Source organism: Channa argus, chromosome 11 (genome assembly GCF_033026475.1).
Source record: "Channa argus isolate prfri chromosome 11, Channa argus male v1.0, whole genome shotgun sequence".
NCBI lineage: Eukaryota > Metazoa > Chordata > Actinopteri > Anabantiformes > Channidae > Channa > Channa argus.
Window position 1 is genome coordinate 2,733,921 of NC_090207.1, and position 22,464 is coordinate 2,756,384.

Consider the following 22,464-nt stretch of genomic DNA (forward strand, 5'->3'; position numbering starts at 1 on the left):
CATTCTATAATTGGAATGCTGTGGGTAGCTATACAGCCTCCTAAAGAAAAAACCATCCGTCTACAAACAGAGGAAAGCAATGTATTTCAATTTCCTGACTTTCAACATCAGAATAGAAAGTCAGCCCACAGAAGTACTGCTGAGTAAAGGGTACGCTGGAAACTCTGCTGCTTAGTTCAGCAAGAACAAACAGCCAGCCAGTGTTTGAACTCTGTTATGTTTCACACTTTTTTTTTTTTTTTGCAAATGAAAGTTTTAATTTGATGTTTGTAGAGCAGATGCTACTAATTAGCAGCTAAAATAGAAGAGGCGATGTAACCTTTCCCTTGAGCAGATATACGTGCACCACCATCTACCAAATCTCTGCTCCTCCAGGAACCAACAAAGGACGCTGTTTAAGAGCAAGCTAGTGGAAACCTAGGGTCAGATTGTTTAGATGAATTCTTACTTTAATAAAAAGTGAATCCCCACATGTTTTTCAGCTAAACTTAGCCCGATTTATTTTTAATTTGTTTTTAAAAATGAGTACCATCGAATATTACTGGGTATTAAAGAGACACTGGTAAATTTGCCACGCTGCCTGAACATCAGTCTACCGATGGGGTTAAGGCTTGCGGCTGGAAAAGACATACCCACAGCAATTTACTGTGGCACATAAGCACCGTAAGGAGGTGCCATTTGGTGTTGTGAGTGACAATGAGATTCAAGTCCATTTGACATGGTCCAACCTTCGGTCGCTTTTATTGATTTTCTATACAAGATACTGGTAAGTAAGCGGCTGGAGCTCAGTAGCTAAAGCAGTCGTCCACGATCCACAAGGTCAGTGGCAAAAAACATTGTGAAGCCCCCCTATCAAACAAAGATACTCCAAATAATCCACACCAACTTTTTATCTGAAACCCTTAAACACTTAAAAGTGCTTCCTACGTCTTTTTGTCACTGTAACTGTTACAGTTGCCTGCTAGTGTTTACAAGTAGAATTTGTGATTCATAACATACACGAAAGCTGTTAGTCTCTGTGGTGCAAACAGCAGATAAAAAGGTGTGCGTTAAATAAAAGTGTGAAACACAGAATTTCCTTTTGTCTGTAATGAAAACCAAAACCCCTCTTTGAGCTCGTGAGTCTATTACATACAGTAGAGTTTAAAGGAAAACAAATTAACGTCTTTTTGAATTTCCAGCGTTGCAATTACAATAGTATATTCAACCAACCCCCCTGAATTCTGCACGTTCTTGCAATTTAAAACATCAGAAAGCATTGCGACATACATTTTTTGACACCCAGCTATATTTAACCAGATGTCCAGCATGCCTAAAAATCATTTCCAAAATTCAGCCAAAACTGAAGTTTTTGTATTTGGGCCTCAAAAAAAGACCCCGTACTTTCGGCTTGTCCCTTCAGGGGTCGCCACAGCACAACATGTTCCGCACATTGATTTGGAGTTTTTACGCCGGATGCCCTTCCTGCCGCAATCTTCCCATTTTATCCGGGCTTAAAACCTTCTTTTTGCAAAAAGTATATTTTTAGTTAGAGCTGTTCAGTCACTGTGAATTACCCTAGTTATGCGCCTATAGGCTTAGATAGCAGAGGGACCCCCCCCCCATGTGCTCTGAGCTTTTCCCTTCTCCTCTCTCCTCTTCTTACGCATGCTTCTTTCTCCCATAGTTGTGTTTCTTGTTGCCCTTTTCTTTTCTCTCTCCACTTTCCTCTCTACCCAACTTGTCAAGGCAGATGTCCACCCACCCTGAGTCTGGGCCTGCTCAAGGTTTCTTCCTTTAAAGGGAGTGTTTCTTCTCCACTGTTGCCTATGGCTACTCAAGGGGGATTTGTTGGGTGTCCTTTACATAGTTGAATTGAACTGAAATATTGGTTTTTTTGTGTGTGTAGAAAAGCTGTTGCAAAAAGGTCTGCGAAACACTAGAGTGACGGTAAATACGCAGGATTTCTCCTGGAGTGACAGGAAGGTAGAAAGAGAAACAGTTTGTGTGTTTGGGGTTCGGTTTCCATACCAACATTACCAGAGTTATCTAAATGTGTCACTGTGTACCAATGTATTTTTACATTACGATGAAAAAAATGCTTTCATACAAAAATGGGGACTGAAATGTCAAGTCCACTCCCTCAACCCACTCCATTTCCTGTGAAATACAGCGTCAGCATGAAGCTGCAGGGACTGACATTGTTGCAAAAACAATGGATCTTCTAAGGGTTACTTCTCTTGCACAGGGTTAGAAAAGATGCAAATCTTATTTCCTCGGAGGGTTAGACAGTAGATTTAACTAATTCAATTCATTTAAATGTGTTTTATGACAAGGTGAAAAAGGCCCAAATCAAAAAAAAAATAGATAAGATAGATAAGTTCTTTCCGAAGTTACGGCAGTAATGTCCGGATTTTAGACTTAGATGCAGACCACAGGGAAACGGTTTACTGTGTAATAATAAGGTAATTGTAGTATACAATGTAATACATTGACTTAGAACAGGTGAGTTTACGAGACAGGAATGACATCAAACGTATTTCTATAGAAGCCCTAGCATTAGCCACGTGTTAGCAACCCTCAGTGTGTGACGGTGCACAGCTGCTGCAAATGTTACTTTAATATCATTTACAATACATAAAAAGATGTTTTGTAAAGCACTGCTGCTGCCTCGTAGCTAGAAGGTTGTGTGTGTTCGTGTCCCAGACTGACCGTGGCCTTTCTATGTGGACTTCATTAATTTAAAATTAGTTATAGGTGGGGCCTGTCCAGGGTGTACCCTGCCTCTCAACCCAGTAAAAACTGAGGTAGGCTCAAGCCCCCCCATTTCCCTGAACAGGATGACCGGGTACAGTTAATGGATGGATGAATGGACGGTTTCACGAAATGTAACGTTCACGTTTTTGTCAATGTTCAAGTTTTTACAAATACATAAATGTGTATTTTTAGGCGATACACAACATCATTAGAAGAACGCAGCTGATGTGGAAACGGACGTTTCTCCTCCACATGCCTACATGTGGTTATTCCATTTCTTCCATGTTAAGAAAAATGTTCCATGTTTGACAGTGGAAGTCTTGCATTTCTATAGCTTTCACTTGGAAAGTAATAAATCCTTTCACTGTGCTTTGTAATTTGAGGAAACTTTCAACCACATACTGTGGTGTTCACACATATTTTCACTGTAGCTGCAGTTACAGTTATTGAATTACACAATACAGGAAAGCTCCTACACTTTATTGCTAAATGCATCAAAGCTGTCAAGACTGAGATAAGAAGGCTACAGTTGATCATTGTGCCAACCACAAGTTGGTTCTGCGTCATCAGAAAAATCTGTGAAAAACACAGAATTACGTTTCATTTAGCTGGTAGTAAAAGTAAAAGTGGTGCTGATAAGAACTACAATATGCCCAACATTATAATGTTAGGCATAATATAATAATACTGCACTGGCTGAAAGACAGAGCCTGCCATACCTTTGGGTATGAAAGTTGTCCAAGTAAAATAAATTCTCAGAAATTCGTTTTTTACACTAACAATAAAAAGAAGGTGCGTGTGTTTATGTGAGAGGTGCCACCTCCACAAAACGCTCTACCGGCCTAAACTTTCGGTTTTGCTGCACACCAACTGCTTGCGCTCATCAATTAAATTTTTTGCAGCATCAGCACCTTTTCAGTGACACGATTCTGATAAACCCATGCTAACCTGCCTACGCATGACAAAGTGTGAAGACTTAAAACAAAGCTAAAGAAAGTGAATATTGCACTTTTGTTAACCACAGAGACACATACACAGCTCCACATTAATAACAGCTCTGTGTGCATGTGTTTGCTAATGAACTCATTACAAATTTCACGTGTAACAATGTGTCCCAGCTGCACTTGCAGTGCCATCAAAAATCCATTAAAGCTCCAATATGTAACATTTTTACATTAATATAACTGCTTCAGAATCATTTAGGTGGCGAATAACTTCTTTGTCATTGCGACAGCAGGTGTAGCTCGCCAAATACTGCAGTATAGGACTCTGGAGTCCTGTCCCAGACATGTCTTGGTAGAACTGGGCTGTCTGCTGCACAGCAGACGTGATCAACCCTGGTCCTCAATTACCACTGTTTGCTTGTTTTCCAACTATCCCCACACTACCCATTGCTAACTTGATGATGATCAGGTTTTTTCAAATTGAATCAAATCAAAATTTATAGTGAACCCCAACGTAGTTGCTCCCGGTGAGTGTTGGCCAGCTGCATAGCAGCTCCCCCATCGATGCATGAGTGTGCGTGTGATTGTGAGTGTGACTGGGTGAATAAGAAGCAGTGTAAAGCGCTTTGAGTGCCAATTGGTAGAAAAGTACTATATAAGTGCAGAACATTTACCATTTACCTTTCATATGCATAAATGCAGTATAGGAATAGTGCATATAAAATATTTTCATCAGGCCGATTAGTAGGGTTCTAAGTTTGCATTTCAAAAGATCAACACTTTGTATTGCTCTGAGTTCCTCAGGCAGACTGATCCAAGGCTTACAGAACAAACACTTACAGCTGCCTCACTGAAAGTTTGGAACAACTAAACAACTCGATTTGAGAGCACGGACTGGTTCATACACTGGGAGCATGTCAGACAGGTAGGCTGTTGCAAGACCACGACATGCTTTAAAAACAAGAAAAAGCATTTTAAAGTCAATATGGAAGGTCTTGATATGTTCTCTCCTTCGGGTTCTTGTCAGGACTCTGGCGGGATTCTGCGCTTGGCAACAACAAAGTTCTGAAACAACTGTTTTACTTGGGTAGACCAGAGAGGAGAGCACTACAACATTCCAGTCTGCAGGATATAAAACTGAAGCCTCTCTGCATCACTCAGAAAAATAATGGCTGTACTTTAGCAATATTTTAAAATAATACAATGCAGATTTAGTGACAAACAGCATTTTGAGTCCCAGTTAACACAGAGGTTTCAGGCCTGTTGGCCTTGGGTTAGTTCAAAAGAAATACATTTCATTGCTATGGAAAGAGGTGCCATGGTCTCTTGATGAAACCACTTAATAACATTAAGTTTATATTGATATATGTTATCAACATATACGAAAGTAAATGTAATCTGTCAATCAGGGCTGAGAAACACTTCTTTACCCTGCCGCTCAGCTTGCGACTCCCACCACACACACAGTGGAGTGGGTGGGAGGGATGGTCCAGGATTGAGAGGAGTTTGGACAACACTCTCCTCTCAGCCACAACATGCAGAGGATCCAGCTTCTCCCCCAGAACAGAACCAGACCTCCTTACTAGTTTGTCCAGTCTGTTACTGTCTGCCACCTTCATGTTGCTGCCCCAGCAAACCACAGCATAGAAGATGCAGCCGGCTACCACAGACAGTCATAAGGACCTTAGTCTCCTTAGAAAATACAGCCTGCTCAGTGTTTGTATATTAACTGACCAGTCCAGTTTATTGTCCAGGTGGACACCCAGGTATTTGTACTCTACTCCCTCTCCCAATATGGAGAGAGGATTGACTGGAGTCCCAAACTTCCTGAAGTCCACCACCAGTTCCTTAGTTTTACTGAGCTGGAGATGATTGTGCTCACACCGGTTAACAAAACTGTCCACCACTGATTCATAATCCGTGATATTTCTACCCTGGAAACATCCAACAACTGGAATTAAATTACAGTGTCACTGTCACACTGCTGCTAGTGTTAATTTTTACTGAGGGAATAAATAAAGCTATGTAGAGGAAAACACTACATGTCAGTTCACAATAGTGTTTGGCCTCTAACACCCTCTTGGTTGGTTCAATAACAGCTTCAGCTGGAACAAAAATGCATGTGCACCTCTGTCAATGTGGACTCAACCACTACTAATAATTATGAAAGTTATGTAAAACTGAATCACACTTAGTCATAGTAGGGGGTGACGAATTACACCAAAAGTACCTATTCCTGTTTATTTAGGCTTGAATGCAATTTTATTTCCACTCAGGGATTAATACAGTGTTTCTGATTCAGATTCTGAATTTTTATAATTGGACAAACCATCTGAATATACAAACACAAGGTGGAAACTGACTTATTTTAGCTTATGAGCTGCTTGGGGTTCCTTTCTGTTTTAGTCCAAGTTTGGGTAGATCTGTTTTTAAGACCTACATTGCCCCATATTATCATCTGTACGTGCATCCAGACACTCCACCCATCTACTTTCCCTGTCGGCAGGCTTTTGTCCTGCACACTAGCATGAGCAAACCCAGTTATTTGTAGTTGTGGCAAAGAAACAATGCCTTTTCCGGAGGGACATCTCCAGAAGAAGTACTGCAATATTATTATTATCATCATCATCTGCACGGCAACCAAATGTAATTACTCATACTTGTGCTCACCCATCCTGCCGCCACTGATTGACCCCACAGGCTCCAGATGTTTACTCTTCACGTGCACCAGGGTCTGGTATTCAGCATAAAGTCCTCCTCGTGGTGGCGTCCTCTATGATGAGCAAAACAATAAGCTTACATACAGAACATAGCAAACTGAATTTCCATCCAACTGCTTTGGTTAAACTGGGAGTTTAGTACATAGCCCGTACTCAATGTACTAATATCACCTTTTCAGGTCCGACCTTGGAAGCATCAGCTGCCGGTTAATGTAATAGAATAGAAGGAAATGGCCTCAATGAGATTTTGTACTTTGGTATAAAGGACTTGGTTGATGAGACAAATTTGCTTTAGTTTGATTTCTTACCTAGAAGTGAAGCAGAATCTGAAATACTCCCTATCGCTTTACATGAGACACAAATTATCACAAATGTTAAATATGTTGTCAAACTTTACATGTTACGCAGTCACTGTTTTTCAACCCTTTTATTTCTCAGTGTAACTACTATCCGGGTGAAACTATTTTAATAAATGTAGAAAACTGTGTATTAAGTGGTTTGTGAATATAAAACACACAAAATATCATTTGTAATTATTGATTAAGTGGCTAAAATAGGGGCAAAAATCCGGTAATTCGATGGCAGCACCTTCCTCAGGGTGGCGCCAATGTGCTGGTTTGTTCTTTTTGTTCTAGTGAAAGCTAGCGTGAATAACAAACAGCTCAAACTACTTTATTAAAAAAAACAAAACTATACAATATACAGTGTTGATGTCATGAACTGGAGAAATATCTTAAATAAGGAAAAGAGAAACTCACATATTCCCACTTCTGTGCAGCCACCTGCCGAAAAAGCAAAATGGCGCTAATGGCGTACGCAATTGGCGTTTCGGCCTTACGCAATTGGCGTTTTTGCCTTACGCAATTGGGGTAGCAGTTGATTCCATTTGTCACACTGCGCGAAGTCGTTGCGCAGAAACTTTCTGCCCGGTGTGTTGAGGCATCAGGTGAACAGCTGCCGTCATCAGCCTTATCAGGGTGAAAAGTAGCTTATAAAAAGTTCATTTACTCAAGTACTATAATCAAGTCAAACTTTAAGTCACTTGTAGTTTACGCGAGTACAAAGTATTTTAATTTGCTGCTTCTTTAAACCTGAGTCGACTTCACTAGGCTACGTTTTTTTTTGTTTTTAACCATAATACATTTCTAAAGACACTTACATAAAAAAAATAGAATCCATTATTGTTTAACATAAGATGAGTTACCAGCCCTTTTCACATCTCTAGTTTAAGCCCACTGTAACAGATGACCACTAAAGACTAATTATAACTCTGAACTCCACAAAACACTATTCACAATAATTATATGATTAGAAAAATTTACTAAAAAATGAGTAACTACGTTTGTTTTTATTTAGGTATTTTATTGTATTGGTAGTTCTGAATTCCTTACACAACTACTCAATGACCATGCAATATGTACTGTTTTTGTCCACAGCTTTAAAATATTCCCAATGCACAACCTATTACTGCTTGTTCTGACCAATTCACCTGTATTTTCATGATGAAATAATCATCATGCTTCTGTTGTCAGCATGTAGAGCTGTGCAAATGTGCAATGAAAATGAAGATATTCTGAATAATTTTTGCACAGCCTGTGTTTTTCATGTCTTCACACAACATTTTATTTTAGATTACTTAGTTTCTGTAGTCTGTTCTCAGGTGCAGCATTATATTTCAATATTATAAAAACTAATTATTTGTACAAACACCAAGCTTCAAACCAAACAGCAGGGAGACATTATAACATGTCGTCTTTCTTCTCATTCTGCTCATCCCCTGCAAGTTTGTGCTTTCACTGGGAAAAAAAAAAAGACAGTAATGAAATAAAAAGTGGCACCTTAAAAACCTCTGAGTATGAACCTGCATGCAGGCATGGATGGATGCCTGAATGGGCCTAACAGGGACAGACCCAGGGGCTCAAGAGGTCAGGTGTCCTTGGGCCTGTGCTTTTGTGAGAAGTGTTAATATTTCTTTTGCAAAGAAGCAAAATTACCGCGAAATAATGTAACGATCCCCTAAAGAAACAATGAACTCAAGCAGATAATTAATAACCTAAAGTAGATACAAAATCAACAGTGACAAAAACAAGGCTCCCCGTTCGTCCTCTGTGCTTTTTGCAGACAATGTGGTTCTGTTTGTTTCGTCGGACCCTGACCTTAAGCAGGCAACGGGATGGTTTGCAGAAAATAGACAAAAATAGACGCAAAAGGAGACGCATAACGATTGTAAAATGACAAGATCCTCTCACTCACTGGGCCAGATAAACATGCAAACAAACGATCTGCTGTGGCGACCCTGAAGCCACGGGATAAGCCGAAAGGCCACATAAAAAAAAACCCAAAACAAAAAACAGTACATTCCTTACATTTCTGCGCTTGACATCTATTAGCTTTGTCTATAGCTCCCTCTACTGATGCAGGATTAGCTTTACAAATACTGTTTCTCAGGTCCAGCCTAAAAAAAAAAAAAAAAAAAAAATCCCCCATATTCAGCCTCACAGATTAGTCTTTTAGTGTAAAGAGAAAAAGAAAAGATTACAGTTCTGAAGCTGTAGATTATGACTGGTCACAGTGTCCATTTAGAGCTACAGTGCTTTTCGAGGCTGCTTGTCGAGTACATGCTACTGTAACAGCTTATTTGCTTAGAAAGTGAATCGACGATGTATGCAGTGGAAATAATGAGAAGATAGACTTAGAGCCCACTTTATTAGGTACACCTGTACAATCTAATGCAATGCAATACAGAAGCTCTGCCATGAATTCTACATTTACAAGGTTAAAGTTTTTATGTTGACATCGTCAGAAATGTGATAATTCTACTCTACTCTCTGCTTATTATTGAGATCATAGTGGGTAGTGGAGTCATACTAGAGGGCATTATAAGAGGGGGTGGGTGTAATGTTTTGGTTTCCTCACTCATTTTGAGTAGTGTGGTTAAATTTTACACCACTGTCTCCTCTGTTTGTGCAGTTTCACTGTGTTTCTTTGCATCTACCTTTAAATGATCCAGGTCAAGATGTAAGGAAGCAAATACGAGTCTAATCATCTACTTGAGAACTGTGCACACAGAAGAACATCACTCTGACGTACAGTAGGAGATATCTGGTTTTGATTAGTTTCACTTTAAAAATCTATGTTTAGATGGAAAGTTGTAGTATGTCTTAATACATGCAACATTCCATCTGCCTTAACGACTTGTGTACGGAAAGTCTGGACATATTAGAAGACATTACACTTGAATTATCTTCTTGGACCTGTGACACTGGTACTCTGAGTACCTGCTCTATACTATGATCTAGACACTGCTTTGTGAACCCCATCTTTACCAAATATTGCAGGCATATTACTTATATTCCACATAATTCCTTCATATCTGAAACATTACAGCAAGATTTAGTTTAAAATATCAGAATAAATCTTAAAGATAATAAGTATAATAAAGATAATAATAATTTTCAATCCCTTGAGTCCCCAGAAATATTAGACGTGTCTTAAGCAGCATTTGTAAGAGCAACATGGATACATCACTGCAGAGAAAGTCTAATTATATCCAACAACACTGATGATTTGAAAAAGGAGAGAGAAAGAAATTCAGATTAGTTTTTTTTATTGCTTAGAAATTATATCTGTTGAAAAAAAGAAACTATGCAGTGATTGCAAGAACAGTCCCACATCATTTCTCTAGCAGATTTAGATTATTCTAGCTTTGTTACAATAGAGTAATTTGTTAGACTTACTAATTAAAAAAAAAAAAAAAAAAAAAAAAAAAAAGCTCAGGGAGGCGAGTTGTGTGCATAGCTTATACAGAACCCCCAGACAAAAAAATAAAATAAAAAAATGTAAAAGGAATAAAAATATATAAATGCTTTATAAGAAAATTAAAGGCTGAGGAAAACCCAAATTCAGACCATATTCAGACGAGTGGTTCATCCCCAAATCCGAGAATAACAAACCATGTGATTTATTAACAGCTTATAGCTGCAAAGTAGTGTAAATAGAAGTGATTCAACTTACGTAATGAGCTGGATTTAACCAGTGTAGTGTGAAGAAGTGACAGGAAAACACAAGTGGGGAAAAATAACATCCATAACAAAGTTTAGAGTCTTAGAAGCAAATTTTTGTGTGAAAAAGGGATAATATTCGACTAAAACCCTCCCACGTTTGTGATTCTCCTGAACTGGAGCTGATGCTGTACAGGAAGTTATGGTCATAGTTAAACACAAATGTTAAACATTTGCTGGTTTTACGTTCTAAAATTTAAAGAAGTATTTGCTGCAATTCTGTTTTCTTTGATTGGAAATGAATTGGTTCTGTTCTGTACTTTTAATATTCTTACTGTTATATATTTCAAAATGTTTCTAGCACATAGCACTTTGCACAGCCAGGGTGTTGAAAAATGCTGTAAAAACTTTAATTATCATCATTTAAGAATCAAAATAAATAATTTATTAAGCAAATAAAACATTATCATTAGTGGGAGGCCCAGATTGAAATTTTGGAAAAATGTTACTTTGACACATTAGGGAAATTAAAATGAAGTGCTTGTGAGAAAGACAAATGATTTCTCAGACTAATAAGAGCTTTTTTTTGCCCTTTTCACAAAAAGAAAAATAAGATTTTAAGACTCCGAACATGATAAAATCCTCTTTGTTCTCTCGAGGTGGACAAGTTTGCAGAGTAACAGCATCAACCAGCCAGCTGGTTGCCAACATGACAATGATCCATCTGTGTTTGTAACACAAACTTGTCCCCTTTCAGGATCTTTGGTGTTTGTTTATCTGAAGACCACCGTACAGAAACCAGGTGGACTCCAAGGAAACACCTTTGCAAAAACCAAAGGGCTCAGACCCAGCTGCTCCACCAGGGGGCAACAAAGCATTTACAGTTGTAGCCACTGTAGAAATCCCTCTTTCTTCAGCTGGATCGAGTAAAACCAGAACAGCTTGGACCACAGAGTTAGTGTTTTCAGCCTAGCACGCATTTTGTTTTAACGTCTGATGACTGAGGAGAGAACTAATCCTTCATGGAGCATCAGTGGCGGCAGTGAGTAAACAGTGGGGATTTCTAACGTGGCTACGTCTGTAAGTTAAAACACAGCAGAGGCAGAAAGAAAACCACAACAAAACAAAAAGAACAAACAATATTTCTCTCCTCACCATCATCAGCACTCCGTTATCACAGGTGTCCAGGTGCTTTCGGGTCATTCGAGAGAAACTTTACAGGCACAAAGTGGTTTTGCAGAGTTTCCCCGATCAACAGGGAAACAGCCAGCAACTACTCCACACAAAAACACTAAAGAGTTTCTGCAGCTTCTTGGCTGCTTAGTGGTTTTCTAAATTCTTAATCATATTTAGTGTTGGGTGTGCTGCTTTCAATGGACTATTTGTTACAGTATGTGTAAACTGCACTGAAAGACATTTAAACAGGTTTGCTGGAATCAAATGCCTCAGTTTAGTTCAGATATATTAAAGGACAGGTTCCTAATTTTTCAGGAGTGAAGCCAGGTTAGATTAGATTTTCCTGGTTAACGCTTGAGATCACGGTGACCTCACATGTCCCTTTCACATCCAGGTGATATTCTTATGATGACCTGGAGGGAGGAACCAAGCCGAGTTTGAATCTGGACAGACAAAGTTGAATAGTTGGTTGAGGCATACAACCAAAGCATTTTATCATCTCTCTCCTGGTCTGTGATAGATTTCTTCTTGTCTTTACTGGAAAGTGATGGACCAAAAAATAAAAAAATAAAACATAGAAATTCAGTTTTGCTCAAAAACAGCAGTGTGAGTTAATTGTTACAGTATATTCATTAGTTTTTCGTATGAACTTCTCTCTTTGTGTTTCCCTATTTAATTGCAATGGAAGGATATTAATCAAAATGGGGGATGTGGTGCTAAAAACGATTCAACTTTTAAATGTATCCACCTAATTAGTAGTATGAAAGTGCATTACAATGATTTAATGGCCACAATGAACAAATGCAACCATTACTTTAGTTTTCACGGGCACCTGACTGGTGTTTTAGTAAACTGCTCTGTTTAACATTACCTAGGATTATTACCTGCTTGGCTTTTGACACGGTTACAGCAATAAAATGTGTCACAGTGACGTTAATCGAGTGGAGAAGAGGAAACAGAAACCTGTTTTTTGTTGAAAAGCTAATCTACTGAATCCACTGCTAAGTGTCTGCGTAGCCAAATAAAGCTGTTATAATCTGTCAGCTTACTGGAAGGAACAACACGCCTGGAACTAAAACGTCATCTGTAAACATGAAAGTCATCCATATATCCCCGGCACATCATGAAGTAACTGCAGCTGAGCCTCACCGACTTCCTGTCACTGACATTATTAACAACGGTTGGGAATTTATTCCTGTCAGTAACTGGCTTCAATTTAGCTTCATTACTCACTGGAGAACATTTTCCAGTGATGAAACAATGTTTTCCACAGACTCTCACCAGAAGATCACTCTGACCACAAATTGTAGCACAGCCAGTCTCCAAAATGGGGGAAGTCATTTCTTATTCACTTGGTTTTTTTTTTTTTCCTCCTTTCTTTCTCAGGCACATTTATGTTCGTGTTTAAAAGCTAAAGAAGAAATTATATTCCAGAGAACAATACAAGAAAAGTGCCTGAGGGGGAAAAAAATCATTTGCTTAACACTGGCTCTGCATATTCTGTGCAATTATTGTAGAATTATGTAGTACAAGATAATGCAGAAATTGTGGAAGTAGGTTTCCTTGTTCCAAATGTGAATAATACTATAATACTACCTCGGTTACTGTGAATCACTGGGGACACATGGATGGTTTTACAGTCTGAATCTTTACCACTCAACATGTAAAATGGATAAAAATCGGATCTCTGGATCTTTAAATCTTAATAGTTGTTACTGCAGCACAGAAGCAAGTAAACACACCACAAGGCTGCCTCGGAGTAACGTTTTGTGCATTTTGCCCCGAGTTGCCCTTGACATCACAAACACAGGGGAGCGGAGTGCAGACAGACAGAGTCCTGCCACACATAAAGTGCAAACTGAAGAGGTTCTTCCCTCTCATCGCGTCAGACCAGCTGAAGCTCCAGGACAGAAACAGTGAGACCCGAGACAAGACGATCCACAGGTCGACGATTCGCTTCTCCTGCTGCTCAGTTTAATGACTCTCTATCACCACGGGCTCATAGCCGCCTGCAGACACCCTGCAAGGATGGACACACAGAGGGAGAAAAGAGTCAGTGGAGTGTGTGTGTATGGTGCAGGATGTAGTGGAAGGTTAAACTCCTGCAGATTAGCATTTTGCTAAGAATGTCATTTGTTTTTCGTTTCATTTCAGATCTCTTTCGCTGATCTTTTATCACTAAAATCTTACTCTGTCATTAGTATCTTACAACACATCTTTGTCACAGTACATCAGCAGAGTGGATCTGGACCAAAGTCAATGAGTCAGACAGTGCTAACTGTCTATGACCTGTAACAAACACAAACTTTTGCCTTTTAAATACACGATTTAAACTCAAACAAAGTCAACGTGCATTGAGCACAACTTGACAATAAGTACTAAATGGTTTTATAAACCATTTTAGCTTCAACTCCTGGAACTATTTCTGCTTTCTCTTCTGTTTCCACAGTCAGAAAGCAGTCGGCAGACAGTCAAGTGAAAGTGACGAAAGGCAAAGAGGAAGAAAGAGCAACACATACAGGAACAAGGAGAGGAGGAAGGGAGGAAGTGAAACGGAAAGTGACATGTAGTGTCTGACCTGTTTCCGAGCCTGATGCCGCTGAGGGCAGTCGTCCCATCTTTGCTGATGAACAGACGCAGGTTGCTGTCTGAGAGCCAGAAACACAGAGTTAGCAGCTGCTGGCGAAAACCAGAAGGCCTCGACACACAGACAATAAAAAGTGAGAAAGATGGTGCAGTAATTACAGACGCCGTCTTCAACACCTTTAGACATCGATGATCTGCTGCACAACTTTCACGTGAGAAGATTCACAACATTGACGGGTGCAAGAGCCTTCGTGTCACACCACAGATATAATGTCTGTTGGTGTTTATCGAAGCTAAAACTACACTTCCAATAAACCTCTTACCAACAACTTCCTCCCGCAGAAACTTTGCAAAGCTTTATCGAGAAGGATTAAGTGGAAGCCGGCAAATCACACTAGTTCATCTTCTACACCACCATGACGACCCTCTAGGTCTCCTCCTTTGTTTCTTTCAACCTTTCACTTCCTTTTCAACCTGCAAACCTACAAAAGGTTCTCAGGCGGTTCACTCATTTTGCACACAAGAAGGAATAATGTCCACTATCATAACAAACCCCTTATTAGTATTTTTGCTTCTGTTATGTTTGTGTCTGATGAATCTGAAACTGTTCCACTGACACAAAAGCTTCACATGCAGCTACACTGTACCTTCAGTGTTGTGGATGTCTGCAAAGTTTTGGCTCTGTACAATTTTCTCCACAATGTCATCAGCATCGATGCGCGTGTCGTTTACCCAGGAGGGGCGACTCTCCACTGAGTCCTGCTTCCTCCTGAATTACAGAAAACAGAAGAAGAATGTAGTCAGGATGAGTACATTTACTCATGTGCTGTAGTTTGGTTTAATTTGGAGGTACTATTACAGTACTACCATTCAGAGAGATTCGAAGACTTTTATGAGATACTTTTACTTGTCACAAGTAAAACATTTAAGGCAGGTACTTGCTCTTTTACTTGAGTATCAACTGTTTACTGTGTTTGAGACATGACTAAGCTGGAATATTATTTCAAGTTGCATGTACATCCCCACACTCTCATGACCAGAGCACTGATAAAAAAACACTGTGCTCTGTGTCTGTACCTTGGAGGCCGGTTAGGGGGTAAGACAGGTCGTGGGGGTCGAGGGGGTCTTTCTGGACGTCCCGCATCCTTGTCACCCTCGGTAGCTGTGTCAGGGGTGAAACACAGCCCCCCTGAGGTGCTGCTTCCTGTCGAGGTGTTTCTGCAATGCGTGAGGTCTGACAGGCTGGAGGAGCAGGAGTGCTCAGTGCTGTAGCCTTTAGGAGGGGGAGACAAAAATATATATATAAATAAATAAAAGACCTCCCCTGCAAAGAACCATCATATCAGGGAGTAATTATAAGTAAAGGAATAATGCTCCGTTAGCACAGACTTTTATTCAGAGGACAGCAGACAAGACAATCATATCAAATGTGAAAAATGTTTAGTGGTAACAGAATCGAGCTTGTTGCTAGTCCGTTCAATCCCCAGACTGTCTGAAGGGGTGGGGGGGGGGGGGGGGGTCTTATCAGACATATCCTCCATTCGAAGAAGCTATAACCATCTGTGCCTTTGTGTTTCATGGTCCTTGGTGTTTATTCATTAATAAGGATGGATGCTTCAATCTTCAAAGACCGTTAGAATCAAATCCCAAGAAGGACTTTTGAGTCTCATACCTGAGATTTTGCTGTGCTGGCTGGCGTAGCTGGAGTTACGAGAGTGACCAGACTGGAAGGCTTCTGCAGAGCCCGACTGGCTCTGGTTTGCTTCAGATTCTTCAAGGAGACCTGAGGGCACCGAAAACAGAATACATCACTGTTACCACTTCATATTTATTTATTTGGAGATTTGCAGCTTCTTCTGCAAGACTAAACATCAAGCCGTCTTTGTTTACTCTCTGTGTGACAGGAGCTGTAATTTATGTTCGGTGATTATTCCTTCATGATCTTTTCAACATTTTTCTCCCTGTCATATACGCCTTCTATTGCGGCGTCTCTTGAGCGGTTCTCTCCAAGAGATGCTTCCCAAGTGACGGTGGGGTAGAATCACAGAGATCTACACAGAATTTATAGTGACCGTCTACAGGTAAAAACATGTCCTGATGAGGCCTAGTGCGTGTTGTTTCTCGATGCATTTGTTGATTACAGAGTGAAAACAAAGTTTGCCCTTTTACAACAGTGATCTTTGAGCATTTTATTGCTACACGGAACTTCTTTTATCCTAAGCCAATGGAACCAGCAAAACAGAAAAAGAACTGAAAAAAAAGCGAGGAAGGATATGACTGAAACGACGAAACCAAGAACCGAGTTCATGATGTAATGAAACTCTGCTTCACCATAGCCTCTGGTGTTCGCATCAAATTTGAACTGATCAAAGATAATTCCTAACCACTTGTGATGTCACTATTTCCACACTCTGATTCAGAAAAATGCACCTATTAGCTGCATTTCCATTACACCTGAAGTCAAGAGATTTAAATCCAGTTCTTTTCACCCAAAGTGATTGAGGTTGGGGCACTTGAAGTGTGCAGAATCCGAACTTTTCATTAAATAGCTGCCACCTTAAGGAGGAGTTTTTATTTAATTAATAAATTTTTCTTTTTTTTCCCTTTTCTTTTTTTTTTAAATCATCGCTGAACTTTTTTGCTTCAAGCTGTTGAGCTGGAGTTGGGTCAACTCAGACCCTTCTCCCATAGTGTGTGCATAATCGGCCTGCTTGGTCTTCGCCTCATGTGAGCTTGTGTAGTCCATCCTCTATTTAGGTTAGAGGACATGGTTCTCCAGGAAGAGGGATTATAAGCTGCTTTTTTTTATTGATTGAGCCTTTTGTGGTACAGTAGGTTTGTGACTTGTTGGATTCGTTTTGAAAATGTAACTTGTTGTAAGTACTTAAAAGCACAAACCCAACATTAAAAAAACAAAAAAACAAATACAAATCTTTCAGCTCAGACATGTTGTTGTTGTCGTTGTACCTGAGCTGATGATGGAAGGTCGAGGTTTGGCAGATCGACCCAGCGAGACCCCTCCAGAGGGACCAGGCTCGGCCGTCCCCTCCCCCTTGCAGTCCAGCTGCAGGGTGTGTTCTTGTCCTGGGATTGAGATGGACTTTGCTGTGCTGGGAGGCCTGGAGGGGAAAATGTATAAGTTGGGAACAGATTAAATGAGCACAGCTCGAATAGGAATCATTTAATTGACCAGAGGGAAACTGGATTGCTGTGGCAACAATAGAACAGGGAGCATGAAGATTAAAATAGTTCAAGACAAATTTAAAGAAAATACCAAGACACCAATAAACCCTTGTAGACTTTCCCACAAATTATGCAGAACATGTAACTGTAAAGGTAAAACTGGAAGGCTGTATTGAAAACATTTGATACACTTCATTGAGGTGTATTATTTCATCAAGTTTCTATCCAAAAAGAACTTTTATGGTTTACGTTTACTGTTCTAACAAAACAAAAAAGAAAAAAAAAGAACAAAACACTCTTTTGTATTAAGGGACAATTTCAATCAGTCAATTTCAATGTTCTGGGTACAGTGTTTCTGTGGTAGAACAGGTTGTAATGTGAAATTTTAAACAAGGTTACCACCAGTTTTTAAGCAGTAAAACTTTGATAATGAAAAAATAAATAATAAAAATAATAATAAGCCATATGGATAAAATTTGGAGAAACCTAGGATTAGAAGTGATAAACACTTATAACAAAACCCACCTACGATTCTTAAAATCACTGTAAGATCTCAAACATGTTTAAACTACTCACGTTTTAAAGCATGGATCACCAGACAGAAGGGTCATCCCGATGATCACCTTTAGCACATGGGAAAGAACATAAATTCAGTAGCTCTTATAAAATTGTCACAGAAGTTAACCTTTTTTGTTTTCTTCAATGTAGGCGACACTTGAATCTGCAATAGAAGCCATATAGAGGTTGATGAATGTGATTAAAATATGAAGATTTGTAATAATTCCCAGCATTTTATCAAACTTCTCTCCAATCTGACACTGATAAAAACTTGTCTGTTTGAAGATTTACTTACACAATAAATGTACTGTATAACAAAACTCTAGTTCAGCCCTTATCGATCGGGCCTACACAAACAAACCAAAGAAAATTTAGCTATAGATCAAAAATATAAACCCGTTATATATATAAAACAAAGTGCAGAGTTGGAGTAGTTACCAGTAAACTCACTGACGTATGAGTTACGGACAACTGCACAGTGTGAAGTCTGCCAGAGGAATGAGGTGACTAAACTACTCATGACTCAGTGAAATACACAGCAGTTTTGGTTGATGATCTCTGGGTGGTGCTGCAGAGTCTCTCAACTCCTCAATAATGAACTGGAACCTCCTCCAAGCAGAGATCTTAACAAATGCTTCAGGTCCTTGTGAATACAGAAGCGTTGCTACTTTGCATTCAGCACAAATAAAGAAATGGGGATTTTTGAGCTGCAAAAAGTATTTTTATTACCCGTTAATGTGCTTATCACTTTCCTAATTAATACTTTCATAAATTTAAATAAATCCCCAATGTCAATGACAAAACAACTGTTCTACAGTATTAAACAATATTCAGTTTACCATCATGTAAAATAAAGATCAACAAACTTCCACAAATAAGAAGCTGAAATTTTTAACGGTCTAAAAAAACAAACAAACAAACAAAAAAACATTTGATTTATTTTGTACTGTTCTGCATTTCTCACTGTGGTTCATATCAAAAATAAATTCCTGTACTTCCATCCTAAAAATGAGAAACAGCTTAAATGAGATCCACATCTTATCACTTTTCCTCCCTAAGCTGTATGAAAATGCTGATTTATTTTTTATACAGGCATTTGTCCTTTCAATCCCCATTAATCAACAGAAATGACTTTGTTAAATCAGTTTAAACAACCCGTTTGTGCTCCCTCCTAAGAATCAATTGCCTAAGCCGACATTTAAAATTTCTGATGAGAAAGTTACTCCTCGGCATCACACACGCAGAGAAAAACGTTAAATATTTCACGGGTAGTATAGTTTATACAGCCCAGATGTAAAAATATTTATTCATATTGTTTGTCTCTTCATAAAGATATGATGAAAATCAAACTTTATCTGGTTCCAGCTTCTCCACCGTTAGAACTCAATGCATTGTGCAAGTGTGTAAAATAACCAAGAGTAAATTAAAGAAACGTCTTAAAAATATCAAACTTTTCTGGAATTAATTATTTAAAATGAGACTGATGATTATTTTCATTACCAATAAATCAGCTGAGCATTTCCTTGTAAAAATGTTCAATAAAATGTCAGAAAATGGTTAGTGGTGCCCATCACAATTCTCTAAAGGTCATGTTGACGTATTCAAATTGCTGTTTTTTGTCTGAGTAACTGTTCAAAACCCAGATTTATTCACTTTGAAAACTTATTTTATTTCTCGATGGAACTACAGTACTAATATGCATTTTCTCCAAAGACCTCTTTTTGTTACTTTCCATGTCAGCACCCATGTTGATACCTTCAGAATGGAGTTGTCCTGCCGTGTGTTCTTGGTGTCATAACCCTCCAGCAGACAGCAGCGCACAGTGGAGCCAGAACCCGCAAACTCAGCCATGTTGAGGTCTGTGAAGCCGAGCTGAGGGTGTAGAGGAGAAGACGCGTTAACTCTGGACTCACTGCTCACTCTGCACTTTAGCAGTTTGTTAAAAAAAGGACAGATTTCTGTGACACCCATCATTTACCACACCAAGCAAATTTACATGGCAGACGTCACAACTGTCTGAAGTTTCAGGCTTAGAAAGGGGCCAAAAGCCACAACATCAATCCAGACTAAAAGTGAAACCTCTACTTTTAATGAGGCAAAGAGCTTCTGTCGGCAAAACACATCCTAAGATAGAAAGAGCCAACTAATCATTTTCTCTGGAGCTACACTGATGGAGCAGGTGCAAATTGTTTAACAGACCTCAATTATTGTAACATAGAAGGAATTTGGACTCTGTAGCACAGGTTACAGGTAAAAGATTATGTGCACAAATCAGCATGTTCCGTTTTTTTTACTGCTTATAAAACACAGAGTCTCACTACATAATTAGAGAATGAGTAAATGAGCAAAGGACAGTCTTTGAGCAAAAGCAAAACCACATAAAAGCAACTTTACTTCATTTGGATTTTGTTGTGGTTACTTAAGGGGGGGAAATAAAAGCGTCACTTTTCTTGCAGACAAAAAGGCAAAACTAAAGGAAAACTGAAAAACAATACTCAGCATTTTACTGAATCTGATGCCTGAAAGACAGACTGAATAAACAGACAGAGCAGATTCAAGACAGAATCGGCAAGTGTTTCTCAAAAATTAGGCTTTTTCATTTTATTGAGATTCCGTTCAGCGGGAGATGCTCAGAACTGCTGCCAGGTGTGTATCGTATCCAACAAGTGTTTAACATGCAGAAATAATCCTACAGTGTGTGCTTTTAGTTTTAGAGGCTCGTTTGGGAACAGAGTGACAGTTTTACACACATAAGGAAAAATGTCATGTCATGATACAGTGTGGCCCAACGTCTCAGTCAGATGCATCAATAACACCCAAGTTTCTATTAAAACCAGTTAAAAAACTTCGGAACTATTCCCTTGAATAAAACTGGAAGCACTTTACAGCTCGGAAATGATGAGGAATAAATCGGAGATATTTTGTAATAACTCTAACCAAGTTATTATTTAAATAACAAAACTTTATTAATACCATGGTAATTACTAAGATGACCAGGTTATATGTTGGTATAAACTATGGCTACATCTAGTTAGTAGTTGTTCTTCAATCTTATATGACAGAAATAAAGCATGAGAGAGAAACTTTAGCCACATTTAGCCGCACTTCTTTTCCTTTAATCATTTGACAGTGAAGGGTTTCATGTGGGCAGCCTTCCTTTTCTAAATGATATACCTTATAATTTAAAGGCACCACGATCTCAGTATGTGATACTTGTTGAACATCTACACATCCCTGACCTTCACTTTAGTACGTGGGGGAGTTCTACACAGCCCCAGATTACACTGATAAACACGCTGTCCACTTAACCTTTTTAAATGAAATCTGCCGCTTTCTCAAGAGGAAGGCCGGCATTCTTCATTCTCCAGGTTTCCCTGTTCGTTATGGGGTTTCTGTTTTCACAGGTGTGTATTTAAGGAAGCCAGCTTCCAAGGAGGGAAGCAAAGTATATTTAGTTAAAGGAAATCTAAATGGAGAACGGGCGAGAGCTGAGGAAACGGTTCCTGTTGGGCAACAATGTCCACGGAGAAACAAAATTTTATCTTTACAGGGGGGTTTGACCTTGCAGTTGTATTTAAGAAGCGTGATTCATCCACGAGGAGCCGTTACAATTACTGTAAGAGAAGTGTTGGCAGGATGTTTTGCAGATTCCAAGAAAAAGTGAGGACCGGCCGGACACGTTTTTGATTGATGCTGCTGTGAGAAGCGCTAATATTTACATTCAATGACATTAGGGTTTACAGGCATGGACGGCAGCTCATCTGTAACCATTTCTATGTGTTTATGAACAGGAGAGCAGGAGGGCTACACATGCTCTTACCTTCGTGTATGCTTTTCCTCCTTTGAGTTCCTGCAGAGAAAACAGGAAGACAGTAATGAACCCAGGGATCCAACATTATATTACACAGGGCATGAATTACAGGGCTCCAACAAGAGAGTTTAAATTACACGCTGAGACCACACTCGAGGGTCCTGTGTAGTTCAACGAGCAGCAGAGCCTGGCACTGAGGCGGTATTCAACTCAGATCAAGTATGCAGTAAAATACCCAGGAGGTACTTTTGTAAGAAGCTCTCAAAACCTTTTGATGTGCTCTTGACATTTACAGAGGCCGATTAAGTCAGTGGATGCTGTAATACATACCAATATTCAACAATACCAGTGTTTATATTCCTCCACGTAAAGGAACACAACCATTGGAAAAAGGCATTAGTTATGCAATATGCAGTGTCAGGCAGAGACTTGGCTGCATGGGTAAAAATTGGTTTATTTACATGTTTAGCCTAGATATCAGAAAGGGGGGAGGTCTAAAAGTCCATTAGATTAAAGTGAAATGAAAGAAAAAACCTCCACAGTAACCTTATCAATCCTCTAGATTTTCTTTAACCTTTCAACTTTGTGGAACATCACAGAGATGGAAAAATGAAGGGAGAAGGAAAAGTAGTAAATTTCCGAGAGGAGAACAAACTAGTGCTTGACCACTTCTGTTGCAAACGCTGGAAGCTCATCTCGGCGACCACGCGCCCACCGAGAACCGTCCAGAAGTGGTTAGCCTGGTTTTA

General features: G+C 39.3%; 1 protein-coding gene across 2 annotated transcripts in view; it reads right to left on the bottom strand.

The window, feature by feature from the left end:
• Positions 1–227: 227 nt before the first annotated feature.
• Positions 228–22,464, bottom strand: part of eeig1a (estrogen-induced osteoclastogenesis regulator 1a) — a 41,471-nt gene continuing 19,234 nt past the window's right edge. The window contains exons 4-12 of one of the 2 annotated variants that reach the window (XM_067522151.1): positions 21,725–21,754; positions 19,660–19,776; positions 17,923–17,969; positions 17,131–17,282; positions 15,836–15,946; positions 15,241–15,436; positions 14,811–14,932; positions 14,156–14,225; positions 228–13,597 (exon numbers count right to left, since the gene is read on the bottom strand). In XM_067522151.1, coding sequence (XP_067378252.1) covers positions 13,552–13,597; positions 14,156–14,225; positions 14,811–14,932; positions 15,241–15,436; positions 15,836–15,946; positions 17,131–17,282; positions 17,923–17,969; positions 19,660–19,776; positions 21,725–21,754 — 891 coding nt within the window. In that variant the 3' untranslated portion in view covers positions 228–13,551. The remainder of the gene's footprint in view (positions 13,598–14,155; positions 14,226–14,810; positions 14,933–15,240; positions 15,437–15,835; positions 15,947–17,130; positions 17,283–17,922; positions 17,970–19,659; positions 19,777–21,724; positions 21,755–22,464) is intronic. The other variant, XM_067522152.1, reaches the window with a different exon arrangement.